General features: G+C 41.7%; 1 protein-coding gene across 2 annotated transcripts in view; it reads right to left on the bottom strand.

Annotated features, from left to right (window-relative positions):
* Nucleotides 1-3,181: 3,181 nt before the first annotated feature.
* dgkg (diacylglycerol kinase, gamma) overlaps nt 3,182-19,829 on the bottom strand; it is a 71,857-nt gene continuing 55,209 nt past the window's right edge. For both annotated transcript variants that reach the window (XM_076156201.1, XM_076156207.1), the window contains 5 exons: nt 19,492-19,582; nt 17,011-17,212; nt 5,413-5,533; nt 4,600-4,660; nt 3,182-3,684 (listed from right to left, as the gene is read on the bottom strand). In XM_076156201.1, coding sequence (XP_076012316.1) covers nt 3,586-3,684; nt 4,600-4,660; nt 5,413-5,533; nt 17,011-17,212; nt 19,492-19,582 — 574 coding nt within the window. In that variant the 3' untranslated portion in view covers nt 3,182-3,585. The remainder of the gene's footprint in view (nt 3,685-4,599; nt 4,661-5,412; nt 5,534-17,010; nt 17,213-19,491; nt 19,583-19,829) is intronic.

Genomic DNA, 19,829 nt, shown 5'->3' with positions numbered 1-19,829 from the left:
TATACAACAGTGTCAAAGGGTGGATTTAAACTTACACACTAAATGTGCTTGTGCTTTTATACCCATTCAATTATCAGAGGGATAATAAGCTACAGACATAGATTTGACAGCGTGCTTCAGGAAACCCGACCCGCAAATAAAAATAGATACAGATATCACCTCCCTTGTGTGTTAATGCAAAACAACTCAGTGGCAACACATCCCGGCAAGCCATTCAAACAAAAACCAGCCATTGTCTAAGACTTATTGATGCAAGCTAATGCAGAATGTTGAACATTGACAAAATGTGACACTCAGCGGGTTAATGTTTGACAATCAGAGTAACATCAGATTAGCTGTGGTCATTTTGAGGCACTGAAATTTTGTTCTGCAAATAAGTAATCATCCTTTCAATCACATCTGGCATTTGTATCTTATTTATTTATCTAAAATTGTTCTGTCTTCTGTTTGAGGTCTGTGCGAGGCAGTGAGCGCAGAGTGGTTTATGTTTACAGAAGGAATTGATTGCTTGGAAGGACAGGACTAGACATGAGTTGTGCCCAACATTAGAAATTCAGTCAGGCGGGCTCTGTGGAACAGGTTATTAAGCATCAATTATATGCTAAGCTAACTCTCTTTCGGATCCCACCAACACCAAGCTTTTTAGACCATTGAGGTTCAGTGTTGCATAATCAAGGTCAAAAGTTACCAATTAATTCTGGTTGGCTCTGAGCTTTATATGCTTAACAGACAATGTGCATTCTTATATTCCTGGGTTCACGACAAATTAAACACAATAATGATTTTGTGATCATAGCTCCGAAGAAAAGATCACAATGGGATAAAAAAGGGGCAGCAGTAGCTCAGTCCGTTGGGTGGACAGCTGGGAACCGGAGCAGCTGGGAACTTCAGCTGTGGACCAAGTAAGCAGACTGGTAGCTGGTGAGTTGCCAGCCTGCCTCCAGAGCACTGCTGAGGTGCACGTGAGCAAGGCACCGAACCCCCAACTGCTCCATGGGCGGCGAAAAATGGCTGCCCTGCACCCCCTCTGTAATGCATGTGTTTGTGTTTGGGATATGAGGGTGTAAGTTACATTTCAATTGCAAGCGATTTGCTGTGAATTGCATGCAACACAGGTCACTGCAACCTTATCTTAAAAAGAACACAAAGTCAAGCAATCTGCCAATCGGGAAAGAAGTTGGTTTCTAACTAGAGCTACAGTCACTTGACACCAAGATATTTATTGAGAATAAAATATGGGCTATTGTCACTGCGGAAACTTTCCTTTTCGTGTGCACTGACAACATCTTTGCTGCCTTTTCTTGCAAAGAATCATAAACACAAACGCAAAAAAAGTTTCAAATGTCATTTTAGCATTTTGAAGGGAAAATGAGCTGCAATAGTGAGCATGGTCTTTCATATTTGTTTTCACTAAACTTTGTTTTAGCAGGCTTGCAGCAATTTGACTGAATTTAAGATAAAATATTACAAAATATTAAAATGTGTCCACTTGATAATATAACTGTCTTAAAGGATTCTTTCAGTAAATGTAAATAACTGTAAGCATGTACTCTTTCCCATTGAACTCTGTTGTTGCCCAGGCTCCATAGAGGACAAATACAAATGAAGGGGGAGACATATGATGTGTTTGGGTATATTTTAAGCATTAAATACTCACTTGATGCAACTGTTGCAAGCTGAGACACTCCCCCATCTGCGATTCAAAATCAGACCAGGAAGGAGGGGAATATTGACTGTATACACCGTACAGGTACAAGGGTAGACACTCAGTGTTCTTATAGGTAACAAGGGTGTAAAGGGATCAAATCCTCAGCCTATACTGGGGCTCAGATTGTACGACCAGGCCATCTTGCCAATCGCTCTCTGCCCTGTTATCAGATACATTTCAGCAGGGTTGGACAGATTTCCCCAAATGTCTCATACCTCCTGTGCTATTGATCCATTCATATATACGTACATACATACATACATACATACATACATACATACATACATACATACATACATACATACATACATACATACGTACATACATACATGCATTCTACTTGTCTTTACACTTTAGCCATGCTGTACATAAGTAACCAGTGATCATATGAAGCTTACATGCTGTAGCAGCTTCATAGCAGGGGATACCTGCAGGGTCAAAAGGAAAAAAAAAGTTCACCCCGCTAGGTTTTCACCAGATTTGGAGCTCCTGTGTTAAGAGTTGTTTCCACAATTAGTGGCAACAATGTATTAAATCTGCTCTCTGTTACACAGTCAGAAGTGTAATGGCTGTGATAAGTTACTGCTTTCAAGCTGTAAAACACTGAAAAAGTGTTTTGTGAAACAGCATTCCCAGGTGGAACCACATGTAAATGTCAACAATCCTTGGAAGATCCCATTGTTCTGTCTACAGTTGATGATGGCAATTCTCAATAATTCAGTGCAAGGAAGCCCCAAGGACCTGGACATGTTGTGTTCCAGAGGATAGCAAGCTGAACCAGAAAGACAGTGTCTCTAATTCATAGTTCAGTTGGAGCTTCTGGACTTCTGGTTTCAATAGTGATAAGTGTGGGCAAACAGACAGACTCTTCCTCGGCCTTTGGTCATATCCAGATCATCTACAAAGTCTACACATTTGTTTTGAGTGATCCTGGTGTTAATGGGCTAAACTGTCTGTATTTCCCCCTACCCAAACCAATTCCTGTACATGACTTCCATCAACGCACACACAAAACAAAAACAAGTCAATAATGGATGCCTTCTCTGTGTGCTCCTCTCCTGTACAGGCTGGTAAGTCTGTGGGGAGACCCTGAAGTCAGCACTCTAACAAGAGATTGCTGTTCCATTATTCAAAATGCTTTTTTACCAAGCGGGGGATCCTACTCTACTAACACAGTACCCTTGCTGTGGATATTCTAGTCTACCACATTGACTTTACCTCTGGTTCCTTCTGCTCTTCTCTTTGTTTCCTTATAGCCTAATTCTACCTCCCATCCTCTTCCCAAACTGGTTTTATTATATATACACACATATAAATTATATACATAACATAATATGGTGCACGCTTCGAAATTTGCGGCCCACCCGGCCCGCAATCCGGCAATGCACGGCCTGTTTTAGCAGATCAGAATTGGAATTTAGTAGATACAATTAACATTTCTTGTTCTTCTTGTTTTGCTTCAGAACAAGAAATTGAATTCACCTCACAGGGACAAAAGCCAATAATCAGTATGGTTCTAGTGTATGGCTGAGAAGAGAAACTTGGCTATTACAAATGGCTGAGACCAAATTCATGTTTGGGATGGGGGGTTAGAGACAAACCAGGGGATGATGCAGGAACAGATAGGTATACTGACAGTCTTTGAATTTTGGTTTCATTGTATGTCCCTTTGGGAATGAATTGGCAGGAATGTTCGACTTTCAATGTAATCCGGATAATGTATGCCTACTTTCAAACTCCATTCTGGAAACAGTGTACCAGTATGGAGTTAAGGTACCAGTGTACCTATGAACACAATAGATGGCGTGTGTGCACACATATACATATGTCTGTGTGATGCATGTGAGTGTGTGCGTGCATGTGTCCACGCATATCCCTTAATCACGGCTCTGGTTGCGTTTCTTGAAGAAAAAGAATGGTGTGTTGTTAGGCGGGCCCTGTAACATGGGAACCTGGTTCTTACGCGTGATTCTGATCTGTAAATTGGGCAGAAGAGGACATAAGAGATCTTAGATGAAATTTTACGAGGTGAGTGCTGAATCGATTTTTAATTTCTTCTTTTTATACGAGTAGAGCAGTTATGTGATATTGGACAGCTTAACAGTGTGGGAGAAAAGTATGTGTGTGTGTGAGGAGGAGGAAACAAGGCAAAGACAGAAAGGGAGAATTTCAACACATTTGCAACAGTATTTGCGTGGAATATTAAATGGTCTAATCTTGTCTAACTAATAGTTCCACAGAATTTCCGTTTCCCGTAAGTAAGTTTACATGCCAAAACATTTCTCATTAGGAAATAATGCCTGCATAAATAACTAATGAGTAGTATACCAATAGGATAGTTTGGAATTAATTCTGCCATTAGGTAGGTAGGTAGGTAGATAGGTAGATAGGTAGGTAGGTAGGTAGGCAGGCAGGCAGGCAGGCAGGCAGGCAGGCAGGCAGGCAGGCAGGCAGGCAGGCAGGTAGGTAGGTAGGTAGGAAGAAAGGAAGGAAGGGAGGAAGGGTGGGAGGGAGGGTGGTCGATAGAGTACTTCATTAAACCCAAAGGGAAATTGCAGTGTTATGTTATGCTTGTGCATTTGCCCTTTGGTTTGCTGTGCTTAAATGGTTGTTTCAGTTTTATATGTTATGACATACTATGTCCAGATTGCTCCTAAATCTATGGACAACACCTTAATTTTATAGGTGACATACAGTTAAGTGATGTGTTGCGCTGTGGAAGCTTAAACTGTCTTTGATTTGTGCCATTTTCAAAAGCATTAAGGAGTTCACATGATGTTTGGAAAAAATGTTAGCTATATCGCCTCAATCGCAGAAGGAGTGCAGTTTTAATGTGCATGTAAACATACTGTTTGATTTGTAATGCTACAGTGGAGGGTGCTCATTCTCACCGTGCAGGGGGACTGCATCCATGGCTCACCATCAATCTGCATGGGCAGGCACCGGGAAGTCCTATGCACAAAGATAGAGACATTGAGAGAATGGGTGGAGTAGGTTATAAGGGTCAAATCACACACACCTCCAAGGCGCAGGAGGCCTGTTCACACTGTCCCAGTGGAGGGTCAAACACTGCAACCTTTGTTCACATGAGACCCATTCCCAGACAGGCCCCCACTCTTTAATCACAGATCCAGTGTACACACACGCACATAACACTCACATACACACACTCAAAGTTGGTATAAGCTTTCCATGCGTGTTGGGACACAGCCAACCAGGGGGACACAGTATTGGAGAATGAATGTGTTGAATGGTCTTTAAATTCTGGTCTATGAAATTATTGAGTGCAGTTTGGTGATCAGGTGAGATAACAACTTGCATCACCTCTTTGAAACAGTACAGTACCCAGCTCTGTGTGGATGTTCAGTGGACTAAGCCTGGCAAGAGCAAATGAATTCAAAACACTTCATTTTGGACACAAATAAGGTGTCACAATCAAAAAGTAGCCCTGGTGCAATTAGACCAGTAATATAATTCATTTGTGAGCTTGTGGTTGCTAGTCTTTGAAGCCAGTGGGCAATTTGGTGTCTTCTAACACCAAAATTTAAATAAAATTAGATAATGAAAAATGTAAAGCTACATCTCCATTTATATTAAGTAGGCTATTGGTTACACATGTTACAATTGTCTCTACACGTAAACTACTCAAGTATTGTCATTTGATCCAGCAAATGAGACAACTGAGAAGACAGGGGGCTTCTGACCTGATGGTAATGTTGGCACACTGGGCAAGCCTGCGTCCTGCACTCTTCAGTCCCGTGAAGATCTGTCCCATCTCTATTGCTCCTTCCAGACAAACCACCTCTAACAGCTGGTCACTGAAATCTGGATGGAGACAGTTAAGAGAGGGGGAATGAATGTGTGGGATAAAGAGAGGTAGAGTACCAAGGAAGGTAACAATAACAACAATAGTGTCAAAGTTACAGTTGGCTGTTTCCATGTCACATAGGGAAGGTGACCCTAGGAAATACTAATGAGTGGGAAAAGGCGATATGTGAATATCCTGAAAATACATGCATTTACATGCACCAGAGTTACATTTCTGTCATTTGGAAGGCGCGTAACTTCAGTGTGTAAATATACAAATATGGGGGAGAGCTATTTGACTTGTTTGCGCCTAAAATCGCCAGAAATTCTGGGTAAATTTGTCCCTGCATGTGTTCTTTCTCTCTACCTGGTTCCTCATTTTAAAGGGGATTTTTAAAGGAGATGAAAACAAGGCTGCTTTATTTTCACCTCCATAACATTGCAAAAATCAGGCACATTTTGTTGCAAAAGGGCACAAAAAACTAGTCTATGCACCTCTAGGCTGGATAATTGTAATTTATTATTATCAGGCTGCCATAACAAGTATCTAACGACTGTCCAGCTGGTTCACAATGCAGGTGCTCGTGCACTGACAAAAACTAGGCTGGGGGCAGACACCCTCTCTACATTTAAGAGTAGTATTCTGTCCCGTGTATGCGTGGCTCTACACAAAGTGACTGATAGCTAAACAAATGTGCTAGGCATTGAAAGGGAAATTACAAATATGTTGGTAATGCGCCAACCACTTTGCCCTTGATTTTACTCTTCCACCTCCTGTCTTGTGTTCTCTTCCTCGTTATCGCTCAACTGTTCTAAAACAAGTGAACTGACACGTCAGATTGGTGTATAAACAATTTTGCTTCTTAGTAGTTCCACCTGGTGAATTGTGTTCACTGTGTGTAAGCTGTGAGAACTTCCATCCATCCATCCATTGTCTGTAACAGCTTAGTGGGTAGCAGGGTTTTTGATGGAGCCAAACCCAGCAATGGGCGAGGGCGGGGGTACACCCTGTACAATCACTAGTTCATTGCAGAGTGACAAACAACCACTTACTCTCACATTCACAACTACAGACCATTTAGAATCACCAATTAACCTAGTTAACCTGCTTGTATTTGGGGTGAGAAGGCCCGGAGTACTATGAAGGGATTTGTGTGTAGTGGTTTTCACAAAAAGTTTAATAAATCTGAAATGTGTGAAAACAGGTGAATAGTGTTTATAGTTTTTAAAAATAGGTCTGTCTTTAATTAATGGTGTCATGGTTTGGGATGTACGAACCAGTGACTTGCAATTTCACTTGGACCTGACAAAACAAAACAAAACACTTGGGAGTTGATTTGGCACATATGTGCCAAGACTTGAGCCCCCGTGTCATTGACCCTTGTCATCCTAAAAAACAATGCCATCCTTTAAAGGTACAACTGTCCAGGTTGTTAATACATTTTCCAATGATTACTTCCTCCACTGCACGTGCCAGGACAAAAACAAGTTTAAGAACCATTAGATCAGGAGCCACACAATTTAGAGTATCAAGGCAATCTTTTGGATTGAGCAGGGATTGTATCCGTGATGGAGAAAAAGAGGTGCAGAGAACCAGTCAAACTGTCCCCTGAGAGTCTCATTGCCTTACAAAACATTGAGAGCAGACAAGCAAGGATTTTCAGCTCTGCATGTTGTGACTGGAGCTAGAAGCAGCAGGAGACATTACTACGAAGCATGATTAAGGGGTTTGGTAATTCAATTCAAGCTCAAATCTGATTTATCGGTCACAAAGCTGTATGACTTCTCTAACTTATGGCAAGGAGCAGCATATATTGCAGCTTAGTCAAGCAGAAATATGAGGCACTGCCTGCCTGACACCAGGGTCTCTTTGTAGGTCAAGGCGAGGATATTTAGATACCAGAAAACTCTTCTTTAATCCCCAATGGACATTCTTTACCAATGCTACAGATTATTGATGGAAGGCATACAATATTTATGAACACTTCTTACTTGCTTTGCCATGGGTTTCACATTGCTGTGATTGCAGCTAAGACAATAATGATGAGAATGATGCATAGTCTAAAGTATTAATGATTAATTAATCATTATTATCATTATTATTACTATTATTATGTTATTTACATGATTTGTAATTTTATCCAAGCATTCCTCTCTGGCATCATTTGCCCACTAAGTGGGACCATCTCTGAGATTTACAGCCGTATTCTGGACCTCGGGGACCTATCTAATTCTAAAACAGTGAGAGACTGAGCATGAACTCCATCTAGACATAGACTGGTGGGACGAAGTCATACGCTACATACTGTCTCGTCCTGTGCTCGTCTGGCTCTCATCCAGTTCAAGGTCTTACACAGGGTCCATTTTTCTAAATCCAGATTGGCCGAAATGTACCCAGACATAGATGACAAATGTAATAGATGTTCGAAGCCACATGTTCTTTCTCTGCCCCAGGCTCCTCAACTACTGGTCACTTTCGTAAATCCTGCACTGTCGCTCATCCATTATGACCGACAAGCACTTTTGGCGATCCGTTCTTCACTGGATACAGACTTTTTTAACACTTTCCGGAGTGCGAGTTTGGACCCCTTTGTTCTGCCGCCATTGTGTTTACCAACACGCCCGCGGAGAGGAAGAAAAGAGTAAAACAAGCCGGTATCCTCTGCAGATCCTGATCGCACATCAACAAGCCGCCACTACTGAGCATTCTACTGGCTAATGTTCAATCCAAGGACAATAAAATGGACGTACTACACGCGAGGATTGCCTTCCAGCGGGACATTGCTAGCTGCTGTGTTTTGGCGTTCACCAAGACCTGGCTGGATCCTGTGGTAGTGAATGACTACCGCCCTGTAGCACTCATCAGTCTCATAGTCAGAACCCACATCTGCTCCTCCCTCCCTGACACCCTGGACCTCCTTCTATATGCCTACAGGGGGAACAGAACCACCCTGACTGTGCACACTGTCCTCTCCCATCTAGATATAGTGGAAACATACGTGAGGATGCTGTTTGTAGACTACAGCTCAGCATTCAACACAATTGTGCCCGCCAAGCTAGTCCCCTAGCTCAGGATCCTGGGCCTCAACAACTCCCTTTGTAACTGGATCCTGGACTTCCTGACGGGCAGGCCCCAAGTGGTGAGAATGGGTAACCTCACCTCCTCCGAAGTGACCCTGAGCACTGGAGCCCCCCAAGGCTGCATTCTCAGCCCCCTGCTATACGCCCTGTTCACACATGACTGTGTGGCCCCAAGAAGCTCCAATGTTATTATTAAATTTGCTGATGACACCACTATCCTGGGTCTCATCTTCAACAATGATGAGACTGCCTACAGAGAGGTCAGTGCCTTGGCAATCTGGTGCCAGGAAAACAACCTCTCAACGTCGGCAAGACTAAGGAGATGATTGGACTACAGCAGGAGGGGCACGCCCCCATTCACATCAATGGGGCTGAGGTGGAGAGAGTTTCCCATTTTAAATTCCTCAGTGTGCACATCAGCGACGATCTCACCTGGTCGCCTGTACTTCCTGAGGAGACTCAAGAAGTTTGGCATGTCTACTAAAACTCTCACCAACTTCTACAGGTGTACCGTCAAGAGCATCCTCTCTGGCTGCCTTACTGCTTGGTATGGCAGAGGCTGAGGATCACAAGGCCCTCCGGAGGGTGGTTAAGACAGTGGAGCGCATCATTGGCTCCAATTCCCCCCCCCCGTGCAAGGCATCTATCACACAAGATGCCTTAGAAAAGCACACAAAATCACCAAAGACTATAGCCACCCCTCACATGGACTACCAGACTCAAAAATAGTTTCTTCCCCCAGGCCATGAGGCTCCTCAACCAGTGACTTTGCACTACGTCATCATTGGCACTCGTGCCACTTTAGATTTATTTATAGGTAATAGTCTGTATATATATTTTTTATTCTGTTATTTAGTCTGGTCTGCATTCTGCTTCCATTTTCTTTATGCCTAGTACTTTTGCACAATTGCGCTATTTGCACTAAGTTCAATTTCAATCTCTATATGCTGCTGTTGATGTCTCGTCATAAAGAATTTCAATTAACTGTATTACCCTGTGTTTTACTGTGAAAATGACAATAAACTTGAAACTTGAACTTAAAACAGGCGGGCCAGGATGGGGTAGTGTGTCTGAGGGGTTGAGTTGGGTTTCTGGATGGGATGTCCTCTCTTTGTTTTTCTTTTGTTTCTCTCTTCTCTCCTTCTCTTTACCACAGCCTATGATGTGATTTGTACAAGCTTACATTGCTGTTCGACACTATCCTGTAAAAACTGTATTTGCCCAATGAGATCATTGCAATTTCAATCTACTTGTATTCTACCTCAGTGTCGACGTATAAAGTTGAACAACAATAGTAATAATAATACAACCTTCCTTCTCTCTCTATATATATCTCTCTCCTCCTCCCCCTCTTTCTGTATAAAAATTATCTCCAAAATATCCTATACTTGTATGCGCAGTAATGTTTGCTTCAATAAAAACAAATAGCAAAAAAATAAATCTTTGGAGACACTCGCCTTTTTATGGGAGTGCACGTCACCGCATTATGAAGGCCGGTGTTAACAAAATGTGTTGATTAGCAGCAGCTTGATACCAATTAAGCCTGATTGCGGGATTTCGATTTTGTCAAACCAGCTTATGCAAACAAGGCCAAGGTCTGTTAGCACCATAGTCCAGCCCCCAGGTCTGTCTGTCTGTTGCAGTAGAAACAGTGTTAATAATTTCCCAACCTCGCCTGACCATGTATAGCCTGATGGCTTTGTTCCAAATCCAAATTTGTTCCAAGGGACTAGGGGAGGCAGTGGCTCAGTGGGTAGAGCTTCCGCTTGGGAACCTGTGGGTTGCCGGTTCGCGCCCCTGCCGAGGTGCCCCTGAGCAAGGCACCGAACCCTCAATTGCTCCCCCCTCTGCGAAGGGTGGTAAATGTAATGTAAGTCGCTTTGGATAAAAGCGTCAGCCAAATGATCGTAATGTAATGTAATACCAGGTCCACAGCCTAGTGCCTTGGTCAAAAGCAATGTTACCTCCAACATGTATGGTAATTTCTCACCTGTTGTCACCCACAGACTAATTTGATAAATATCATCAACAATAGTCATAAATCTAATAAAATGAAAAAACTGTAAAATTTAGTGTTTCATTATTGATAGCTGGACTCTGCAAAATGGCCCCTGTGAATCTGACAGTTCCAATTGTTCTTTAATTAAGCATTCATCAACTTCCTCTCTTTGCAGTGAGACTGGGGCCATGCCATGACACACGGGCACTGACAGACAGACATTGTTAGACAGTGAAAACTGTGTTTCAATGGCCTGAGGTTAATGTTTAGGACATGAATCTGAAGTTATTGAATAAAGATTGTCCATGTGTATGTGCGTGTATCTGTGGCTGCTATGTGTATTGACCTTTAAACTTGAACAAGAAAGAAACAAAGACACAGAGCTTTAGCGTGGAATGTTTGTAATTGTGTAAAGAAACCCTTAACATTTACATTTACTGTTTCCTCATTGCTTCTATGGCAGTGGTTTCCTGCCATAATTCGAAAGCACCATATGGCAGATTTCCACATGGATTTTGTTGTGCTTGTGCTCAAAACCTTGTGCTTGCACATGTATTTATGAACAGATTATTTCTGCTTGACCTCAAAATGTGTAAGGCCTGCTCGCACACAGTAAGCAGCAGCAGTACAACCGTGCCAGTCCTAAACCAACACAAACGGGCTGCCGTTTTGACCAGGATATTAAGTAGGGTTTGGGCCACAATATATTAATGGATTGTTTAAGTGTTATATGTATATACTGTATATGTGTATATGTGAAACTTGTTAAAAGGAAACAAGTTCTTATCACTAATTTAGAGCAAAGAAGACGTCATTTCCAGGCAGTGTTGACATGTACTATTCATTGCAAGAATTTGCAATGTTACTATTCATATATTTTCCTGTTTTAAATATATAGACCTTTGCACACCCACCCACACACCTCTACTTCCTCCTCATACCAAAAATGGCCATGCTGTTTTGCTCGTGTCTCAGTGTGAGAGCCTGATGGCAGAGTAGCCCACTGTGCTGTTTCTCACCTTGCAGATGATTCCCCTCATCAGATCTCTGCACACCAACTCTCGGTCAACCAGCACTGTTACGTCTCAGTGAGGTAGCGCTAAGAATAGACTAGAACAGCCTCTTACATAACACCGCCACAGTGCATTCTGGGATGGGATGGCACAGCTTTGCCAAGAGGCAGTTGGCTAGAATTCTCTCTGCTGTGCTGCACATTTTCTTTGCTGCGCAGGCAAACTTGAGTCACTGATTTACTCATTAATCTATATTATACAATTGCTCATATATTACTCTGGGAAGTAACTACATTCTCCATTGATCCTAACCTAACCAGAATTAACAGTATCACACTAAAAAATACTTGTTTGGTACTTAAATATATGACCTTCAGCAAGGTGGTCATCATCATTTTTGGAAAACACCAAATCCTCTCTAGGACTACTCAGGCTAAACAATTAACTGGGTAGAATTTACAGTGATTTCGATTAGCTGTATTGAAATGAAATCATAAAATCACATAGCTCTTACACAGCCTACAATATAGCCACTACTGTACAACTCATCGAATCCATCACATTGTGCAGGATTTTGTTTGCATGTGCATGTTATGTTGAAGATTTAAGGGAGTTTATTTCTAATAAGTCATGTCTAAGAGAATTTGACAACAAATTACAGGAAAATGGTACAAAATATCTCAAACAATTTCATTTGCAGAAACAGATTAGGTCAGATTTGATTAATCTATTTTAAATTTTTATCTATTAATGAATTTGAATGAAATGAAGTCACATTTCTATTTTGCATTCCATGCAAAATAGACCCATTTTTGTTCCAATGTTACAGAGTTCAGGAATTATGAGCCAAAATGTTTTTTTTTATAAATAATTACTAGCTCCATATTTGCACCAAAACTAATCTATTAAGAAGGACACAAACAGACATAAACCAAAACCAAAATATAACTGTGGTAAACGCAAAAGATGAAACGATGCAGCATTTCAAACTTAAATTTCTCTGATCAGTAATTATTATCTGCATTTTGCCACCATATTTGTCAATATGTGTGTATCCTTCCTCCGCCAACTTGTCCTCCCACCTAGACCAGCCTGTTATTGTCTCAGGGTGGCCAGAGTGCAGATGGTCAAAAGGAACAGGAGCTCACCTCACCAGCACCATGGAGGTAATGGTGCAGGGGTGAGCATTGCTCACTTGGCCTTGTGACAAAGAACACAATGTTACTGACATAACACAAAAATACACCGATTGATGATCTACAACCTTCAAGCCAACAAGGCCCTCATGAAATTTAGTTGTTACACAATGTCATGGGATTTTTCCAGACCCGGGCATTTTCATGAGCAAGAACACCTTTTAGTACTTTTCGTTCTTGCGTTTGCAAAGACATATACAGAAAGGTGTTTCATGTCATCCTGTTTGATTTGGCTTCAGAAAATGTCTAAATCAATTGACTAAAAAACTGAATAGTTCAGCTATTATTGACCTGAACCTCCTCTTTTAGTTCAGACTGACTATGGCCTTAGTCAGATTATTATTATTAGAGCATTGCTGTGCATGTAAACTTAGCTTTTGTTGTAGCAGAAACATGCCACAGAAGCATTTTAGCCTGTCCCTCAGGGTATGGTTCAGGCGCAACAGAAAATAATAATTGCTCCGACATAAGCTTGCCACAGCCCAAAGTGGCAGCAACCCACCATTTTTTTTTAACATTAGCATTTAACAATGTCATGGACAAAAACAACAACAGCAAAAGGAAAGGACAAACTGCAAATCTGTGGACTGGTCCTAGTTTTACGGAGGAAGGAAATCTTATCCAAGCAAACAATAAACAGGGGAGGGATGAGATGGCGGAAAGATAAAAGGAGGAGATCTTTCACACCATGTCCTTTATACGTCGGTCCAGGTTCTCATCAGATCCAGCCCTTCATGTGTTTTTCTTTACACCTCTGACTGGTATCCAGATTGACTGATACACTATAGAAACCAGACTGACCCTGAGGTCTAAAGTTTATTCACTGAAGTCAGACCTGCTCGGGGCTCCTTTTGCTGACTCTGGTTAATCTGGTTAATCTGGTTAATTGCATTATCTGCATTTAACACATTCAAAAATAATATTTATATATATATATATATTGCGCCAGAGGGAGCAGCTGCCCTAAACAATTATTTGTAAGCTAAACATGCTTGGCCACAAACAGAAAAATACACACACAGACTGAGGCACAGATAAAACACAAATACATTACTAGACCACTTGCACACAAATTGGAGCAGCCTGGGCTGCTGAGTCTCCAAATAGCTACAGTATGTTTTCATTGCTTATGTTGCGACGCATTGGTGCATTTATTCATGTCATCCTCTTGTTCCTTTATTATGGTATATGGACAAAACATGGACTGTATTCAAACCTTGCTTTGTTCTGATTTGGGGAAAAATGTTTGTTTTAAATCCTTGATTGGATTTTATGTTCACACTAACATTTACTGATGGTCCAACATTTCTAAACAAATGGGAACTGCTTGCAAACTGCTTTGTGATTAACCCCTTACCTGGAAAAAGTTTCATTCTTTGCCATGACGAAATCAATCATCAATCATCAAAATGTGTGTACATACTGTAATTGTTAAATTGACAATATATTAATTTTGCAACGCATCCAGTCTCGAAAACAATGTGTTGTTCTTCCTATCAGATACACCACCTCAAGTCACCTCAATAGAAAAAGATGCGCTCTGATGGAGCAGACACCAACATGTTCACCCATCAATTTCGCCTTGGAAGACACATCAGGCAAGCTGGGTTTGATATTTCTGGGCCTAGGCATTATCTGCTCACTCTTTTACATAGCATATGCAAGCGGTTTATTGGCTTGATTGAATTTTTACTGCAAACAAATCCTTCTGTGGAGCGACCTCACCCTCTCAAGGCGGTCTCAGACCAGTTGATTTGGTCCAGATCGAAGTGTGATTGCGGTGTTCACAGATGCCCAAACAAACCAATCTAGGGGGGTAAATGTTCCCAGTTTTGGATAAGGGCTCCAAACAAGCCAGGTCTGAATACAGCCTCATCACTTTTATCTAAAGTCACATTCTGCCATTCATACAATGATGGCATGCAAAGCATCAGGAGCAATTAGGGGTTCACAGTCTTGCTCAGGACACTTTGACATGCTCCTTGAGTCAAACCAGGAGGAGCCCGAATCTAATCAGTAACCTTCCAATCCCTCAACCACCACTGTACCTTCCTGAGCCATGACTGCCCACAGGCACACAGGCTGGAATGCATAACTGCCTGCACGTGTGTGTATTATTTAATTTCCAGGTGATGAAAAAACGTTTAAAAGAAAATGAGAGAATGTTTTTATTGAGAATAAAAATATAGAAAGCAAATATGTTTACAAACACTTTGATGTTAATTTGTAGGCAATAAAGGGTATGATTTTCAAAAATAGATCATAAATTCATCTTGTGATTTTTCCGAGCAGGAAATCCAATAAACAGAAGGTACTGAAGGACTTTTATCTGCGTGCATGTGTGTGAGTCTGTGTTTGTACATCTATAGTCTTGCGGGAACCAAATGTCCTAGCAGTATAATTAGATAAGGTAAATCCTTTCAAGTAAATGAGGGCAGTTTCTTCTAGAGGACAAGTCTTAGATGTAGGTCAAGGACTACGATGGCTAACTTACTGAGTGACTACTGAATGAAGGGTCTCACTAGTATTCAATACAACCTTGTGCGCCTGCATGTGTGCACAGTGCAGCCTGAAGGTGAAAACAACTTATACATATGGCCTGACTTGTCCTGTCAAGCAGAAACTGCAGCTCCATTTGCAGCATGAGAGAATTTAGTATACTCAAGTGATCAAATCAATCAACATACAAAACCAGAGGTATTTATGACTGCGGAGTGAATCCACGCAGCAATTTACCACAAATGAGAGTTGAGATGAGAGACAAGTAAAGATCGATTTATTCTTGACTAAGAAATATTTCCTATCCAGGTTTTTTTTTTTTTGAAAAGCTAAACACCAGACGATAAACCGCCTGCAAGTCTCTTCACTTTGCTCTGAGCAAGAAGGATTATGTGGGACTTCGGATTACATTTAGACTGTTCTGAATAAAGGCACTGATGTCTCTTCGGTAATAGCATGTGTTTTTGAAAAAATCTGTGTTGGTTAATTAACATATAACCTCTCCAAAAGTATATCATTTGGTTTCTCTGATAATTGTGTCAAACTGATCACTGTCCCTCCACTGCTGACTGCTGAATGCACTCAAACAGGGTCCATCTGAGTTATTCCCGATACGCGCATATTTGTGAATATTAAATAAATCATTAGGTCTAAAATTATTTATTCTTCTTTAATCCACTTCGAAGGGGCAGCTGCACTCATGTTTGCTTGAATACCCAAACAATTCCAAACCTCAGTGTTCTGTAGAGTTTGGAGGTCTATTACTTTTAAAGATAACAGTACACCAAACCGCAAAACATTTAAGTCCTAAAAGCAGTGGTGTTCTTGTTACTGCATATGTAAACCTTATTAATACAGAGCCTTTATATGATTTTTACCTGATCCTCTGTTTTGGTGTTTGTGTCCGCATCATTGGGTCAGCTATTTAAATTACGTGATCGTAGATCATAACATGGCCTATGACCTTGTCTTGACCCTAACCCCAACCAAGTTTAAGTTATCAATGTGAAAGGAAAATGCCAGTATCACAATGCAACTATCTGCAGCAGCAGGGACTATGGAGACGTGCAGTAAAAAATCTGGAACAGAGAAGATTTAGCAGGCAAAAACTGAGACTGAAAATAAACATTGAGGTGACTAGATGTCCCCGATTTTTGTGACACAGCCCCCATTTTTATGTGTCCTTTCCTCAACTGTGATTACGAGTGGTTCACGCTTTGCATGTCACCATCCGAAAAACCTGCTGGTGGAGAAATTAAATTAACAATACAATGCTGTTCTTAATTTGCTGGATCGCACTCTGTGTTGAATCAGTAAGATGCCTGCAGGAACAAACTTCCTCTGCATAAGGACAGTAATGATGCCCCCTGCATATCCTTTCCACTTACTCAGTGCTACAGCACCACTAAGTGGACAGTGGGTTGTGGTCTTTATTTCAGGGAACCTGAAAGTCCCCTTAAACATCCAGTTTTTAAGATTTTATTTATAGAGATAATTTATATTTTAGACCCATCAGAAAGTGATTGAAAACAGTTTAGTGTATATTCTGATGTGAGGTGTGATGTGATGATAAACGAGAGATTTAGAGTAGATGGAAAACTTTAGAGAAAAAACAGCTAACATCAGAAAGTGAAGAGTTCATGATGCAATGAAGACACACATAGTAGTCAGCCACTGTAACATCACATTGGGGCATGGATGACTCACCCTGCAAACAAAACCTGAGCTCTTTAACATCAGTGATGGTGCTGACTGGCATGCAATCAGAAACCTTCTTGCTCATGCGGTTGTAGTGCCTCCTCTTCTTAGTCTCCCCCCACAGGTTGGAGCCACCATGCATACTGGGAATGTTGAGCACGGCAATACCCTCCAAAGAGGTATTGCTGAGGTCCAGAATGATCCCATCGCACTACAACAAAAGACAGAAAGAAGAGAAACAGAAGCTCACCAATGACAAACGAACACTACAGTCAAGGTTTCATGCAGATTATTATTATTAATAATTATTCCTCTAATGCTTTAATTTCCATATCTTCTTTTTCCTTTTCTTTTTTTTGGAATTTGTTTTTATTGAAGCAAACGTTGTACATGACATTGCGCAGAGAGTTGTAGGATATTTTTGATATCATTTTTGATATAGAAAGAGGAGAAAGAGAGATAGGGAGAAAGAAGGAAGGTTGTATTATCACTTCTAGTGTTGTTGTTAAACTTTATACGTAGACCCTCAGTTATAGTACAAGTAGATTGGAATTGCATTGATGTCATAGGGTGAATTCAGTTCTTACAGTTCAGGCTAGTACAAATCGCATCATAGGTTGTGCTAGAGAGAAAGAGAAAAGAAAGAAACAGAAAAAAAAACAAAGAGAGTACATCTCACACAAAAACCCCACCTAACCCCGCAGTCACACAACCCCGTCCTGGCCCGCCTGGGATGTAAAATAAAATGAAAAAATATAAAGGAGCTGCTCGGTGTTCTGGTAATCAGTCACTGTTCTGGCATAGCCTGTAAATCTGTGAAGTAAGAGAGAAACGGTTGCCATCTCTGATAGAACTTATTAGTGTGGCCCCTCATAGTGTACTTGATTTTCTCGAGTCTAAGAAAATACATTGTATCCTTCAGCCATTGCGAAATAGAGGGAGGGGTGAGGGATTTCAAATAATCTCCTCGGCGGAGACAGCAGTGTAATACGTCAAAGTCAAATTGTTGCCACACAGTGGTGGCAACAACTTGGGTGGAGAAAGAGATCAAGCTAACCATGTAAGTAGCAGATACAAGATATGGGGGGAGAAGCTCCCGCAGAATCCGAATTATGTAAATATAGGCTTTAGAAAAATATTGGGTTAGGGTGTTTTGTTTTGAGACCCCATATGGGTAGGTGGAATGAGATAAAATGACCTTGTAGGAGAGTAACTTGTACAATTATAGGTTTTAGTGAACAGATGAACATTTGGCTTCTTCAGCGGAAAGAAAATTCCTTTCAGCGCCCTTGTAGGTGATCCGTAGACGGGCCGGAAGTAAAGACCGTAACGGACTCCATCGCGTCCTTCCATGCTTCCTAGCTGGTCCCTGTCGGTGTTGAAAGTGGCCCAAGCCCGCGCCACTTTTGGCGTATAGTCGGGAAACATGGAGATCTTCGTACCACCGGTGTTGGTCAGATGAAGGTCTCGAGCCCGGTGGAGGATATTGGCGGCATCGATCGAGTTGCAGATCCCGGGGTCTGGGCCTCTGCTGGAACGTGCAGTGTGCCTGCTCCAGCGGGGGCTCCTGGTCGAGCTCTAAGCTTCTTTCAGCCAGGCAGCAGCGGTGGCGGTGTTAATGGGGGTTTTTTCTGGTATGCCGATGATTCTTATGTTATTGCGACGCGTGTAGGCTGCAAATTCTTCGCATTTGTTCTCTAACTTGGTCAGCGCGGCTTGTGCAGCAGCTTCGGAGGCAGTCAGACGGGATTCGAAGAAAGCCCGTCACCGAACATCAGCTCTTTTTGTTTCCAGCTCAACATCAGCTCCCTCACCAAAAAGGTGCAGCAGAGGATGTTCTTCCTGCGGCAGCATAAGAAGTTCAGCCTGCAAAAGACAATGATGGTGCACTTTTACTCTGCCATCATTGAGTCCATCCTCACCTCCTCCATGACCGTCTGGTTCGCTGCAGCCACTGCCAAGGACAAGTGCAGGCGTATCATCCGCTGTGCAGAGAAGGTGATCGACTGCAACCTGCCGTCCCTCCAGGACCTGTACGGCTCCCGGAGCCTAAAGCGGGCAGGCAAGATTCTGGCTGACCCCTCCCACCCTGGACACAAACTGTTTTTAATCCTTCCCTCTGGCAGGAGGCTCCATCAGCTCCATCAGGACACAAATCCAGTTTCTTTCCCTCTGCAGTGGGCCTCATCAACAAGGCACCGGGTCTTCCACTGACTTCACAATAAACCCCTGCACGTTTTTTAACACTTTATTCAACAGTATTCATTTAGTTAATTTATGTTTAAAATGTATGTTTTAAATGTTGTTTTCTGTTGTCTTTTTATGTTTTTTTGTGCGCACCAAGGACCAGAGCAAATTCCTTTAAGTGTTAACTTAATTGGCAAATAAAGCTATTATGATTATGATTCCGATTCTGATTTCTGTGATTTACCTTTCTAATTTCTTGCTAAGTACTAAAAACTAATTTCGGATTTAATAAAACTGACTCACCTCTACTTCCATGCATTCATTCAGTTTCTTGCAAGTGGCAGATATAGTCTCAGTGGTTCCAAACTCAAAGTACCACAGCTTGTTCTTCACTCTGATGAAAGAGAAGGAATCACAGACAAGTTAGCCAGAGGATAGTAGATGTATTTTCTGAAAATAACAACAGAAGGTGAAATGCATGTGTAAAGGGAACATGAATAGAACATGTTCAATTATAAACACAGAGGTAACAAAGACCGTCAAGATCTGCTCCGAGGTGCTGATTCCATTCTCCAACAGCAATTCCAACAAACAGATTGGAATGTGTTCTCCGCTCAGGCCACCACAGACTCCCTGATTAA

Source organism: Genypterus blacodes, unplaced genomic scaffold (assembly GCF_046128005.1).
Source record: "Genypterus blacodes isolate CSIRO-AG114 ecotype Tasmania unplaced genomic scaffold, CSIRO-AGI_Gbla_v1 ptg000008l_1, whole genome shotgun sequence".
In the NCBI taxonomy this organism is placed as follows: Eukaryota; Metazoa; Chordata; class Actinopteri; order Ophidiiformes; family Ophidiidae; genus Genypterus; species Genypterus blacodes.
Note: the sequence above shows the minus strand (reverse complement) of the source record. Positions and strands in the feature narration are given on the sequence as shown.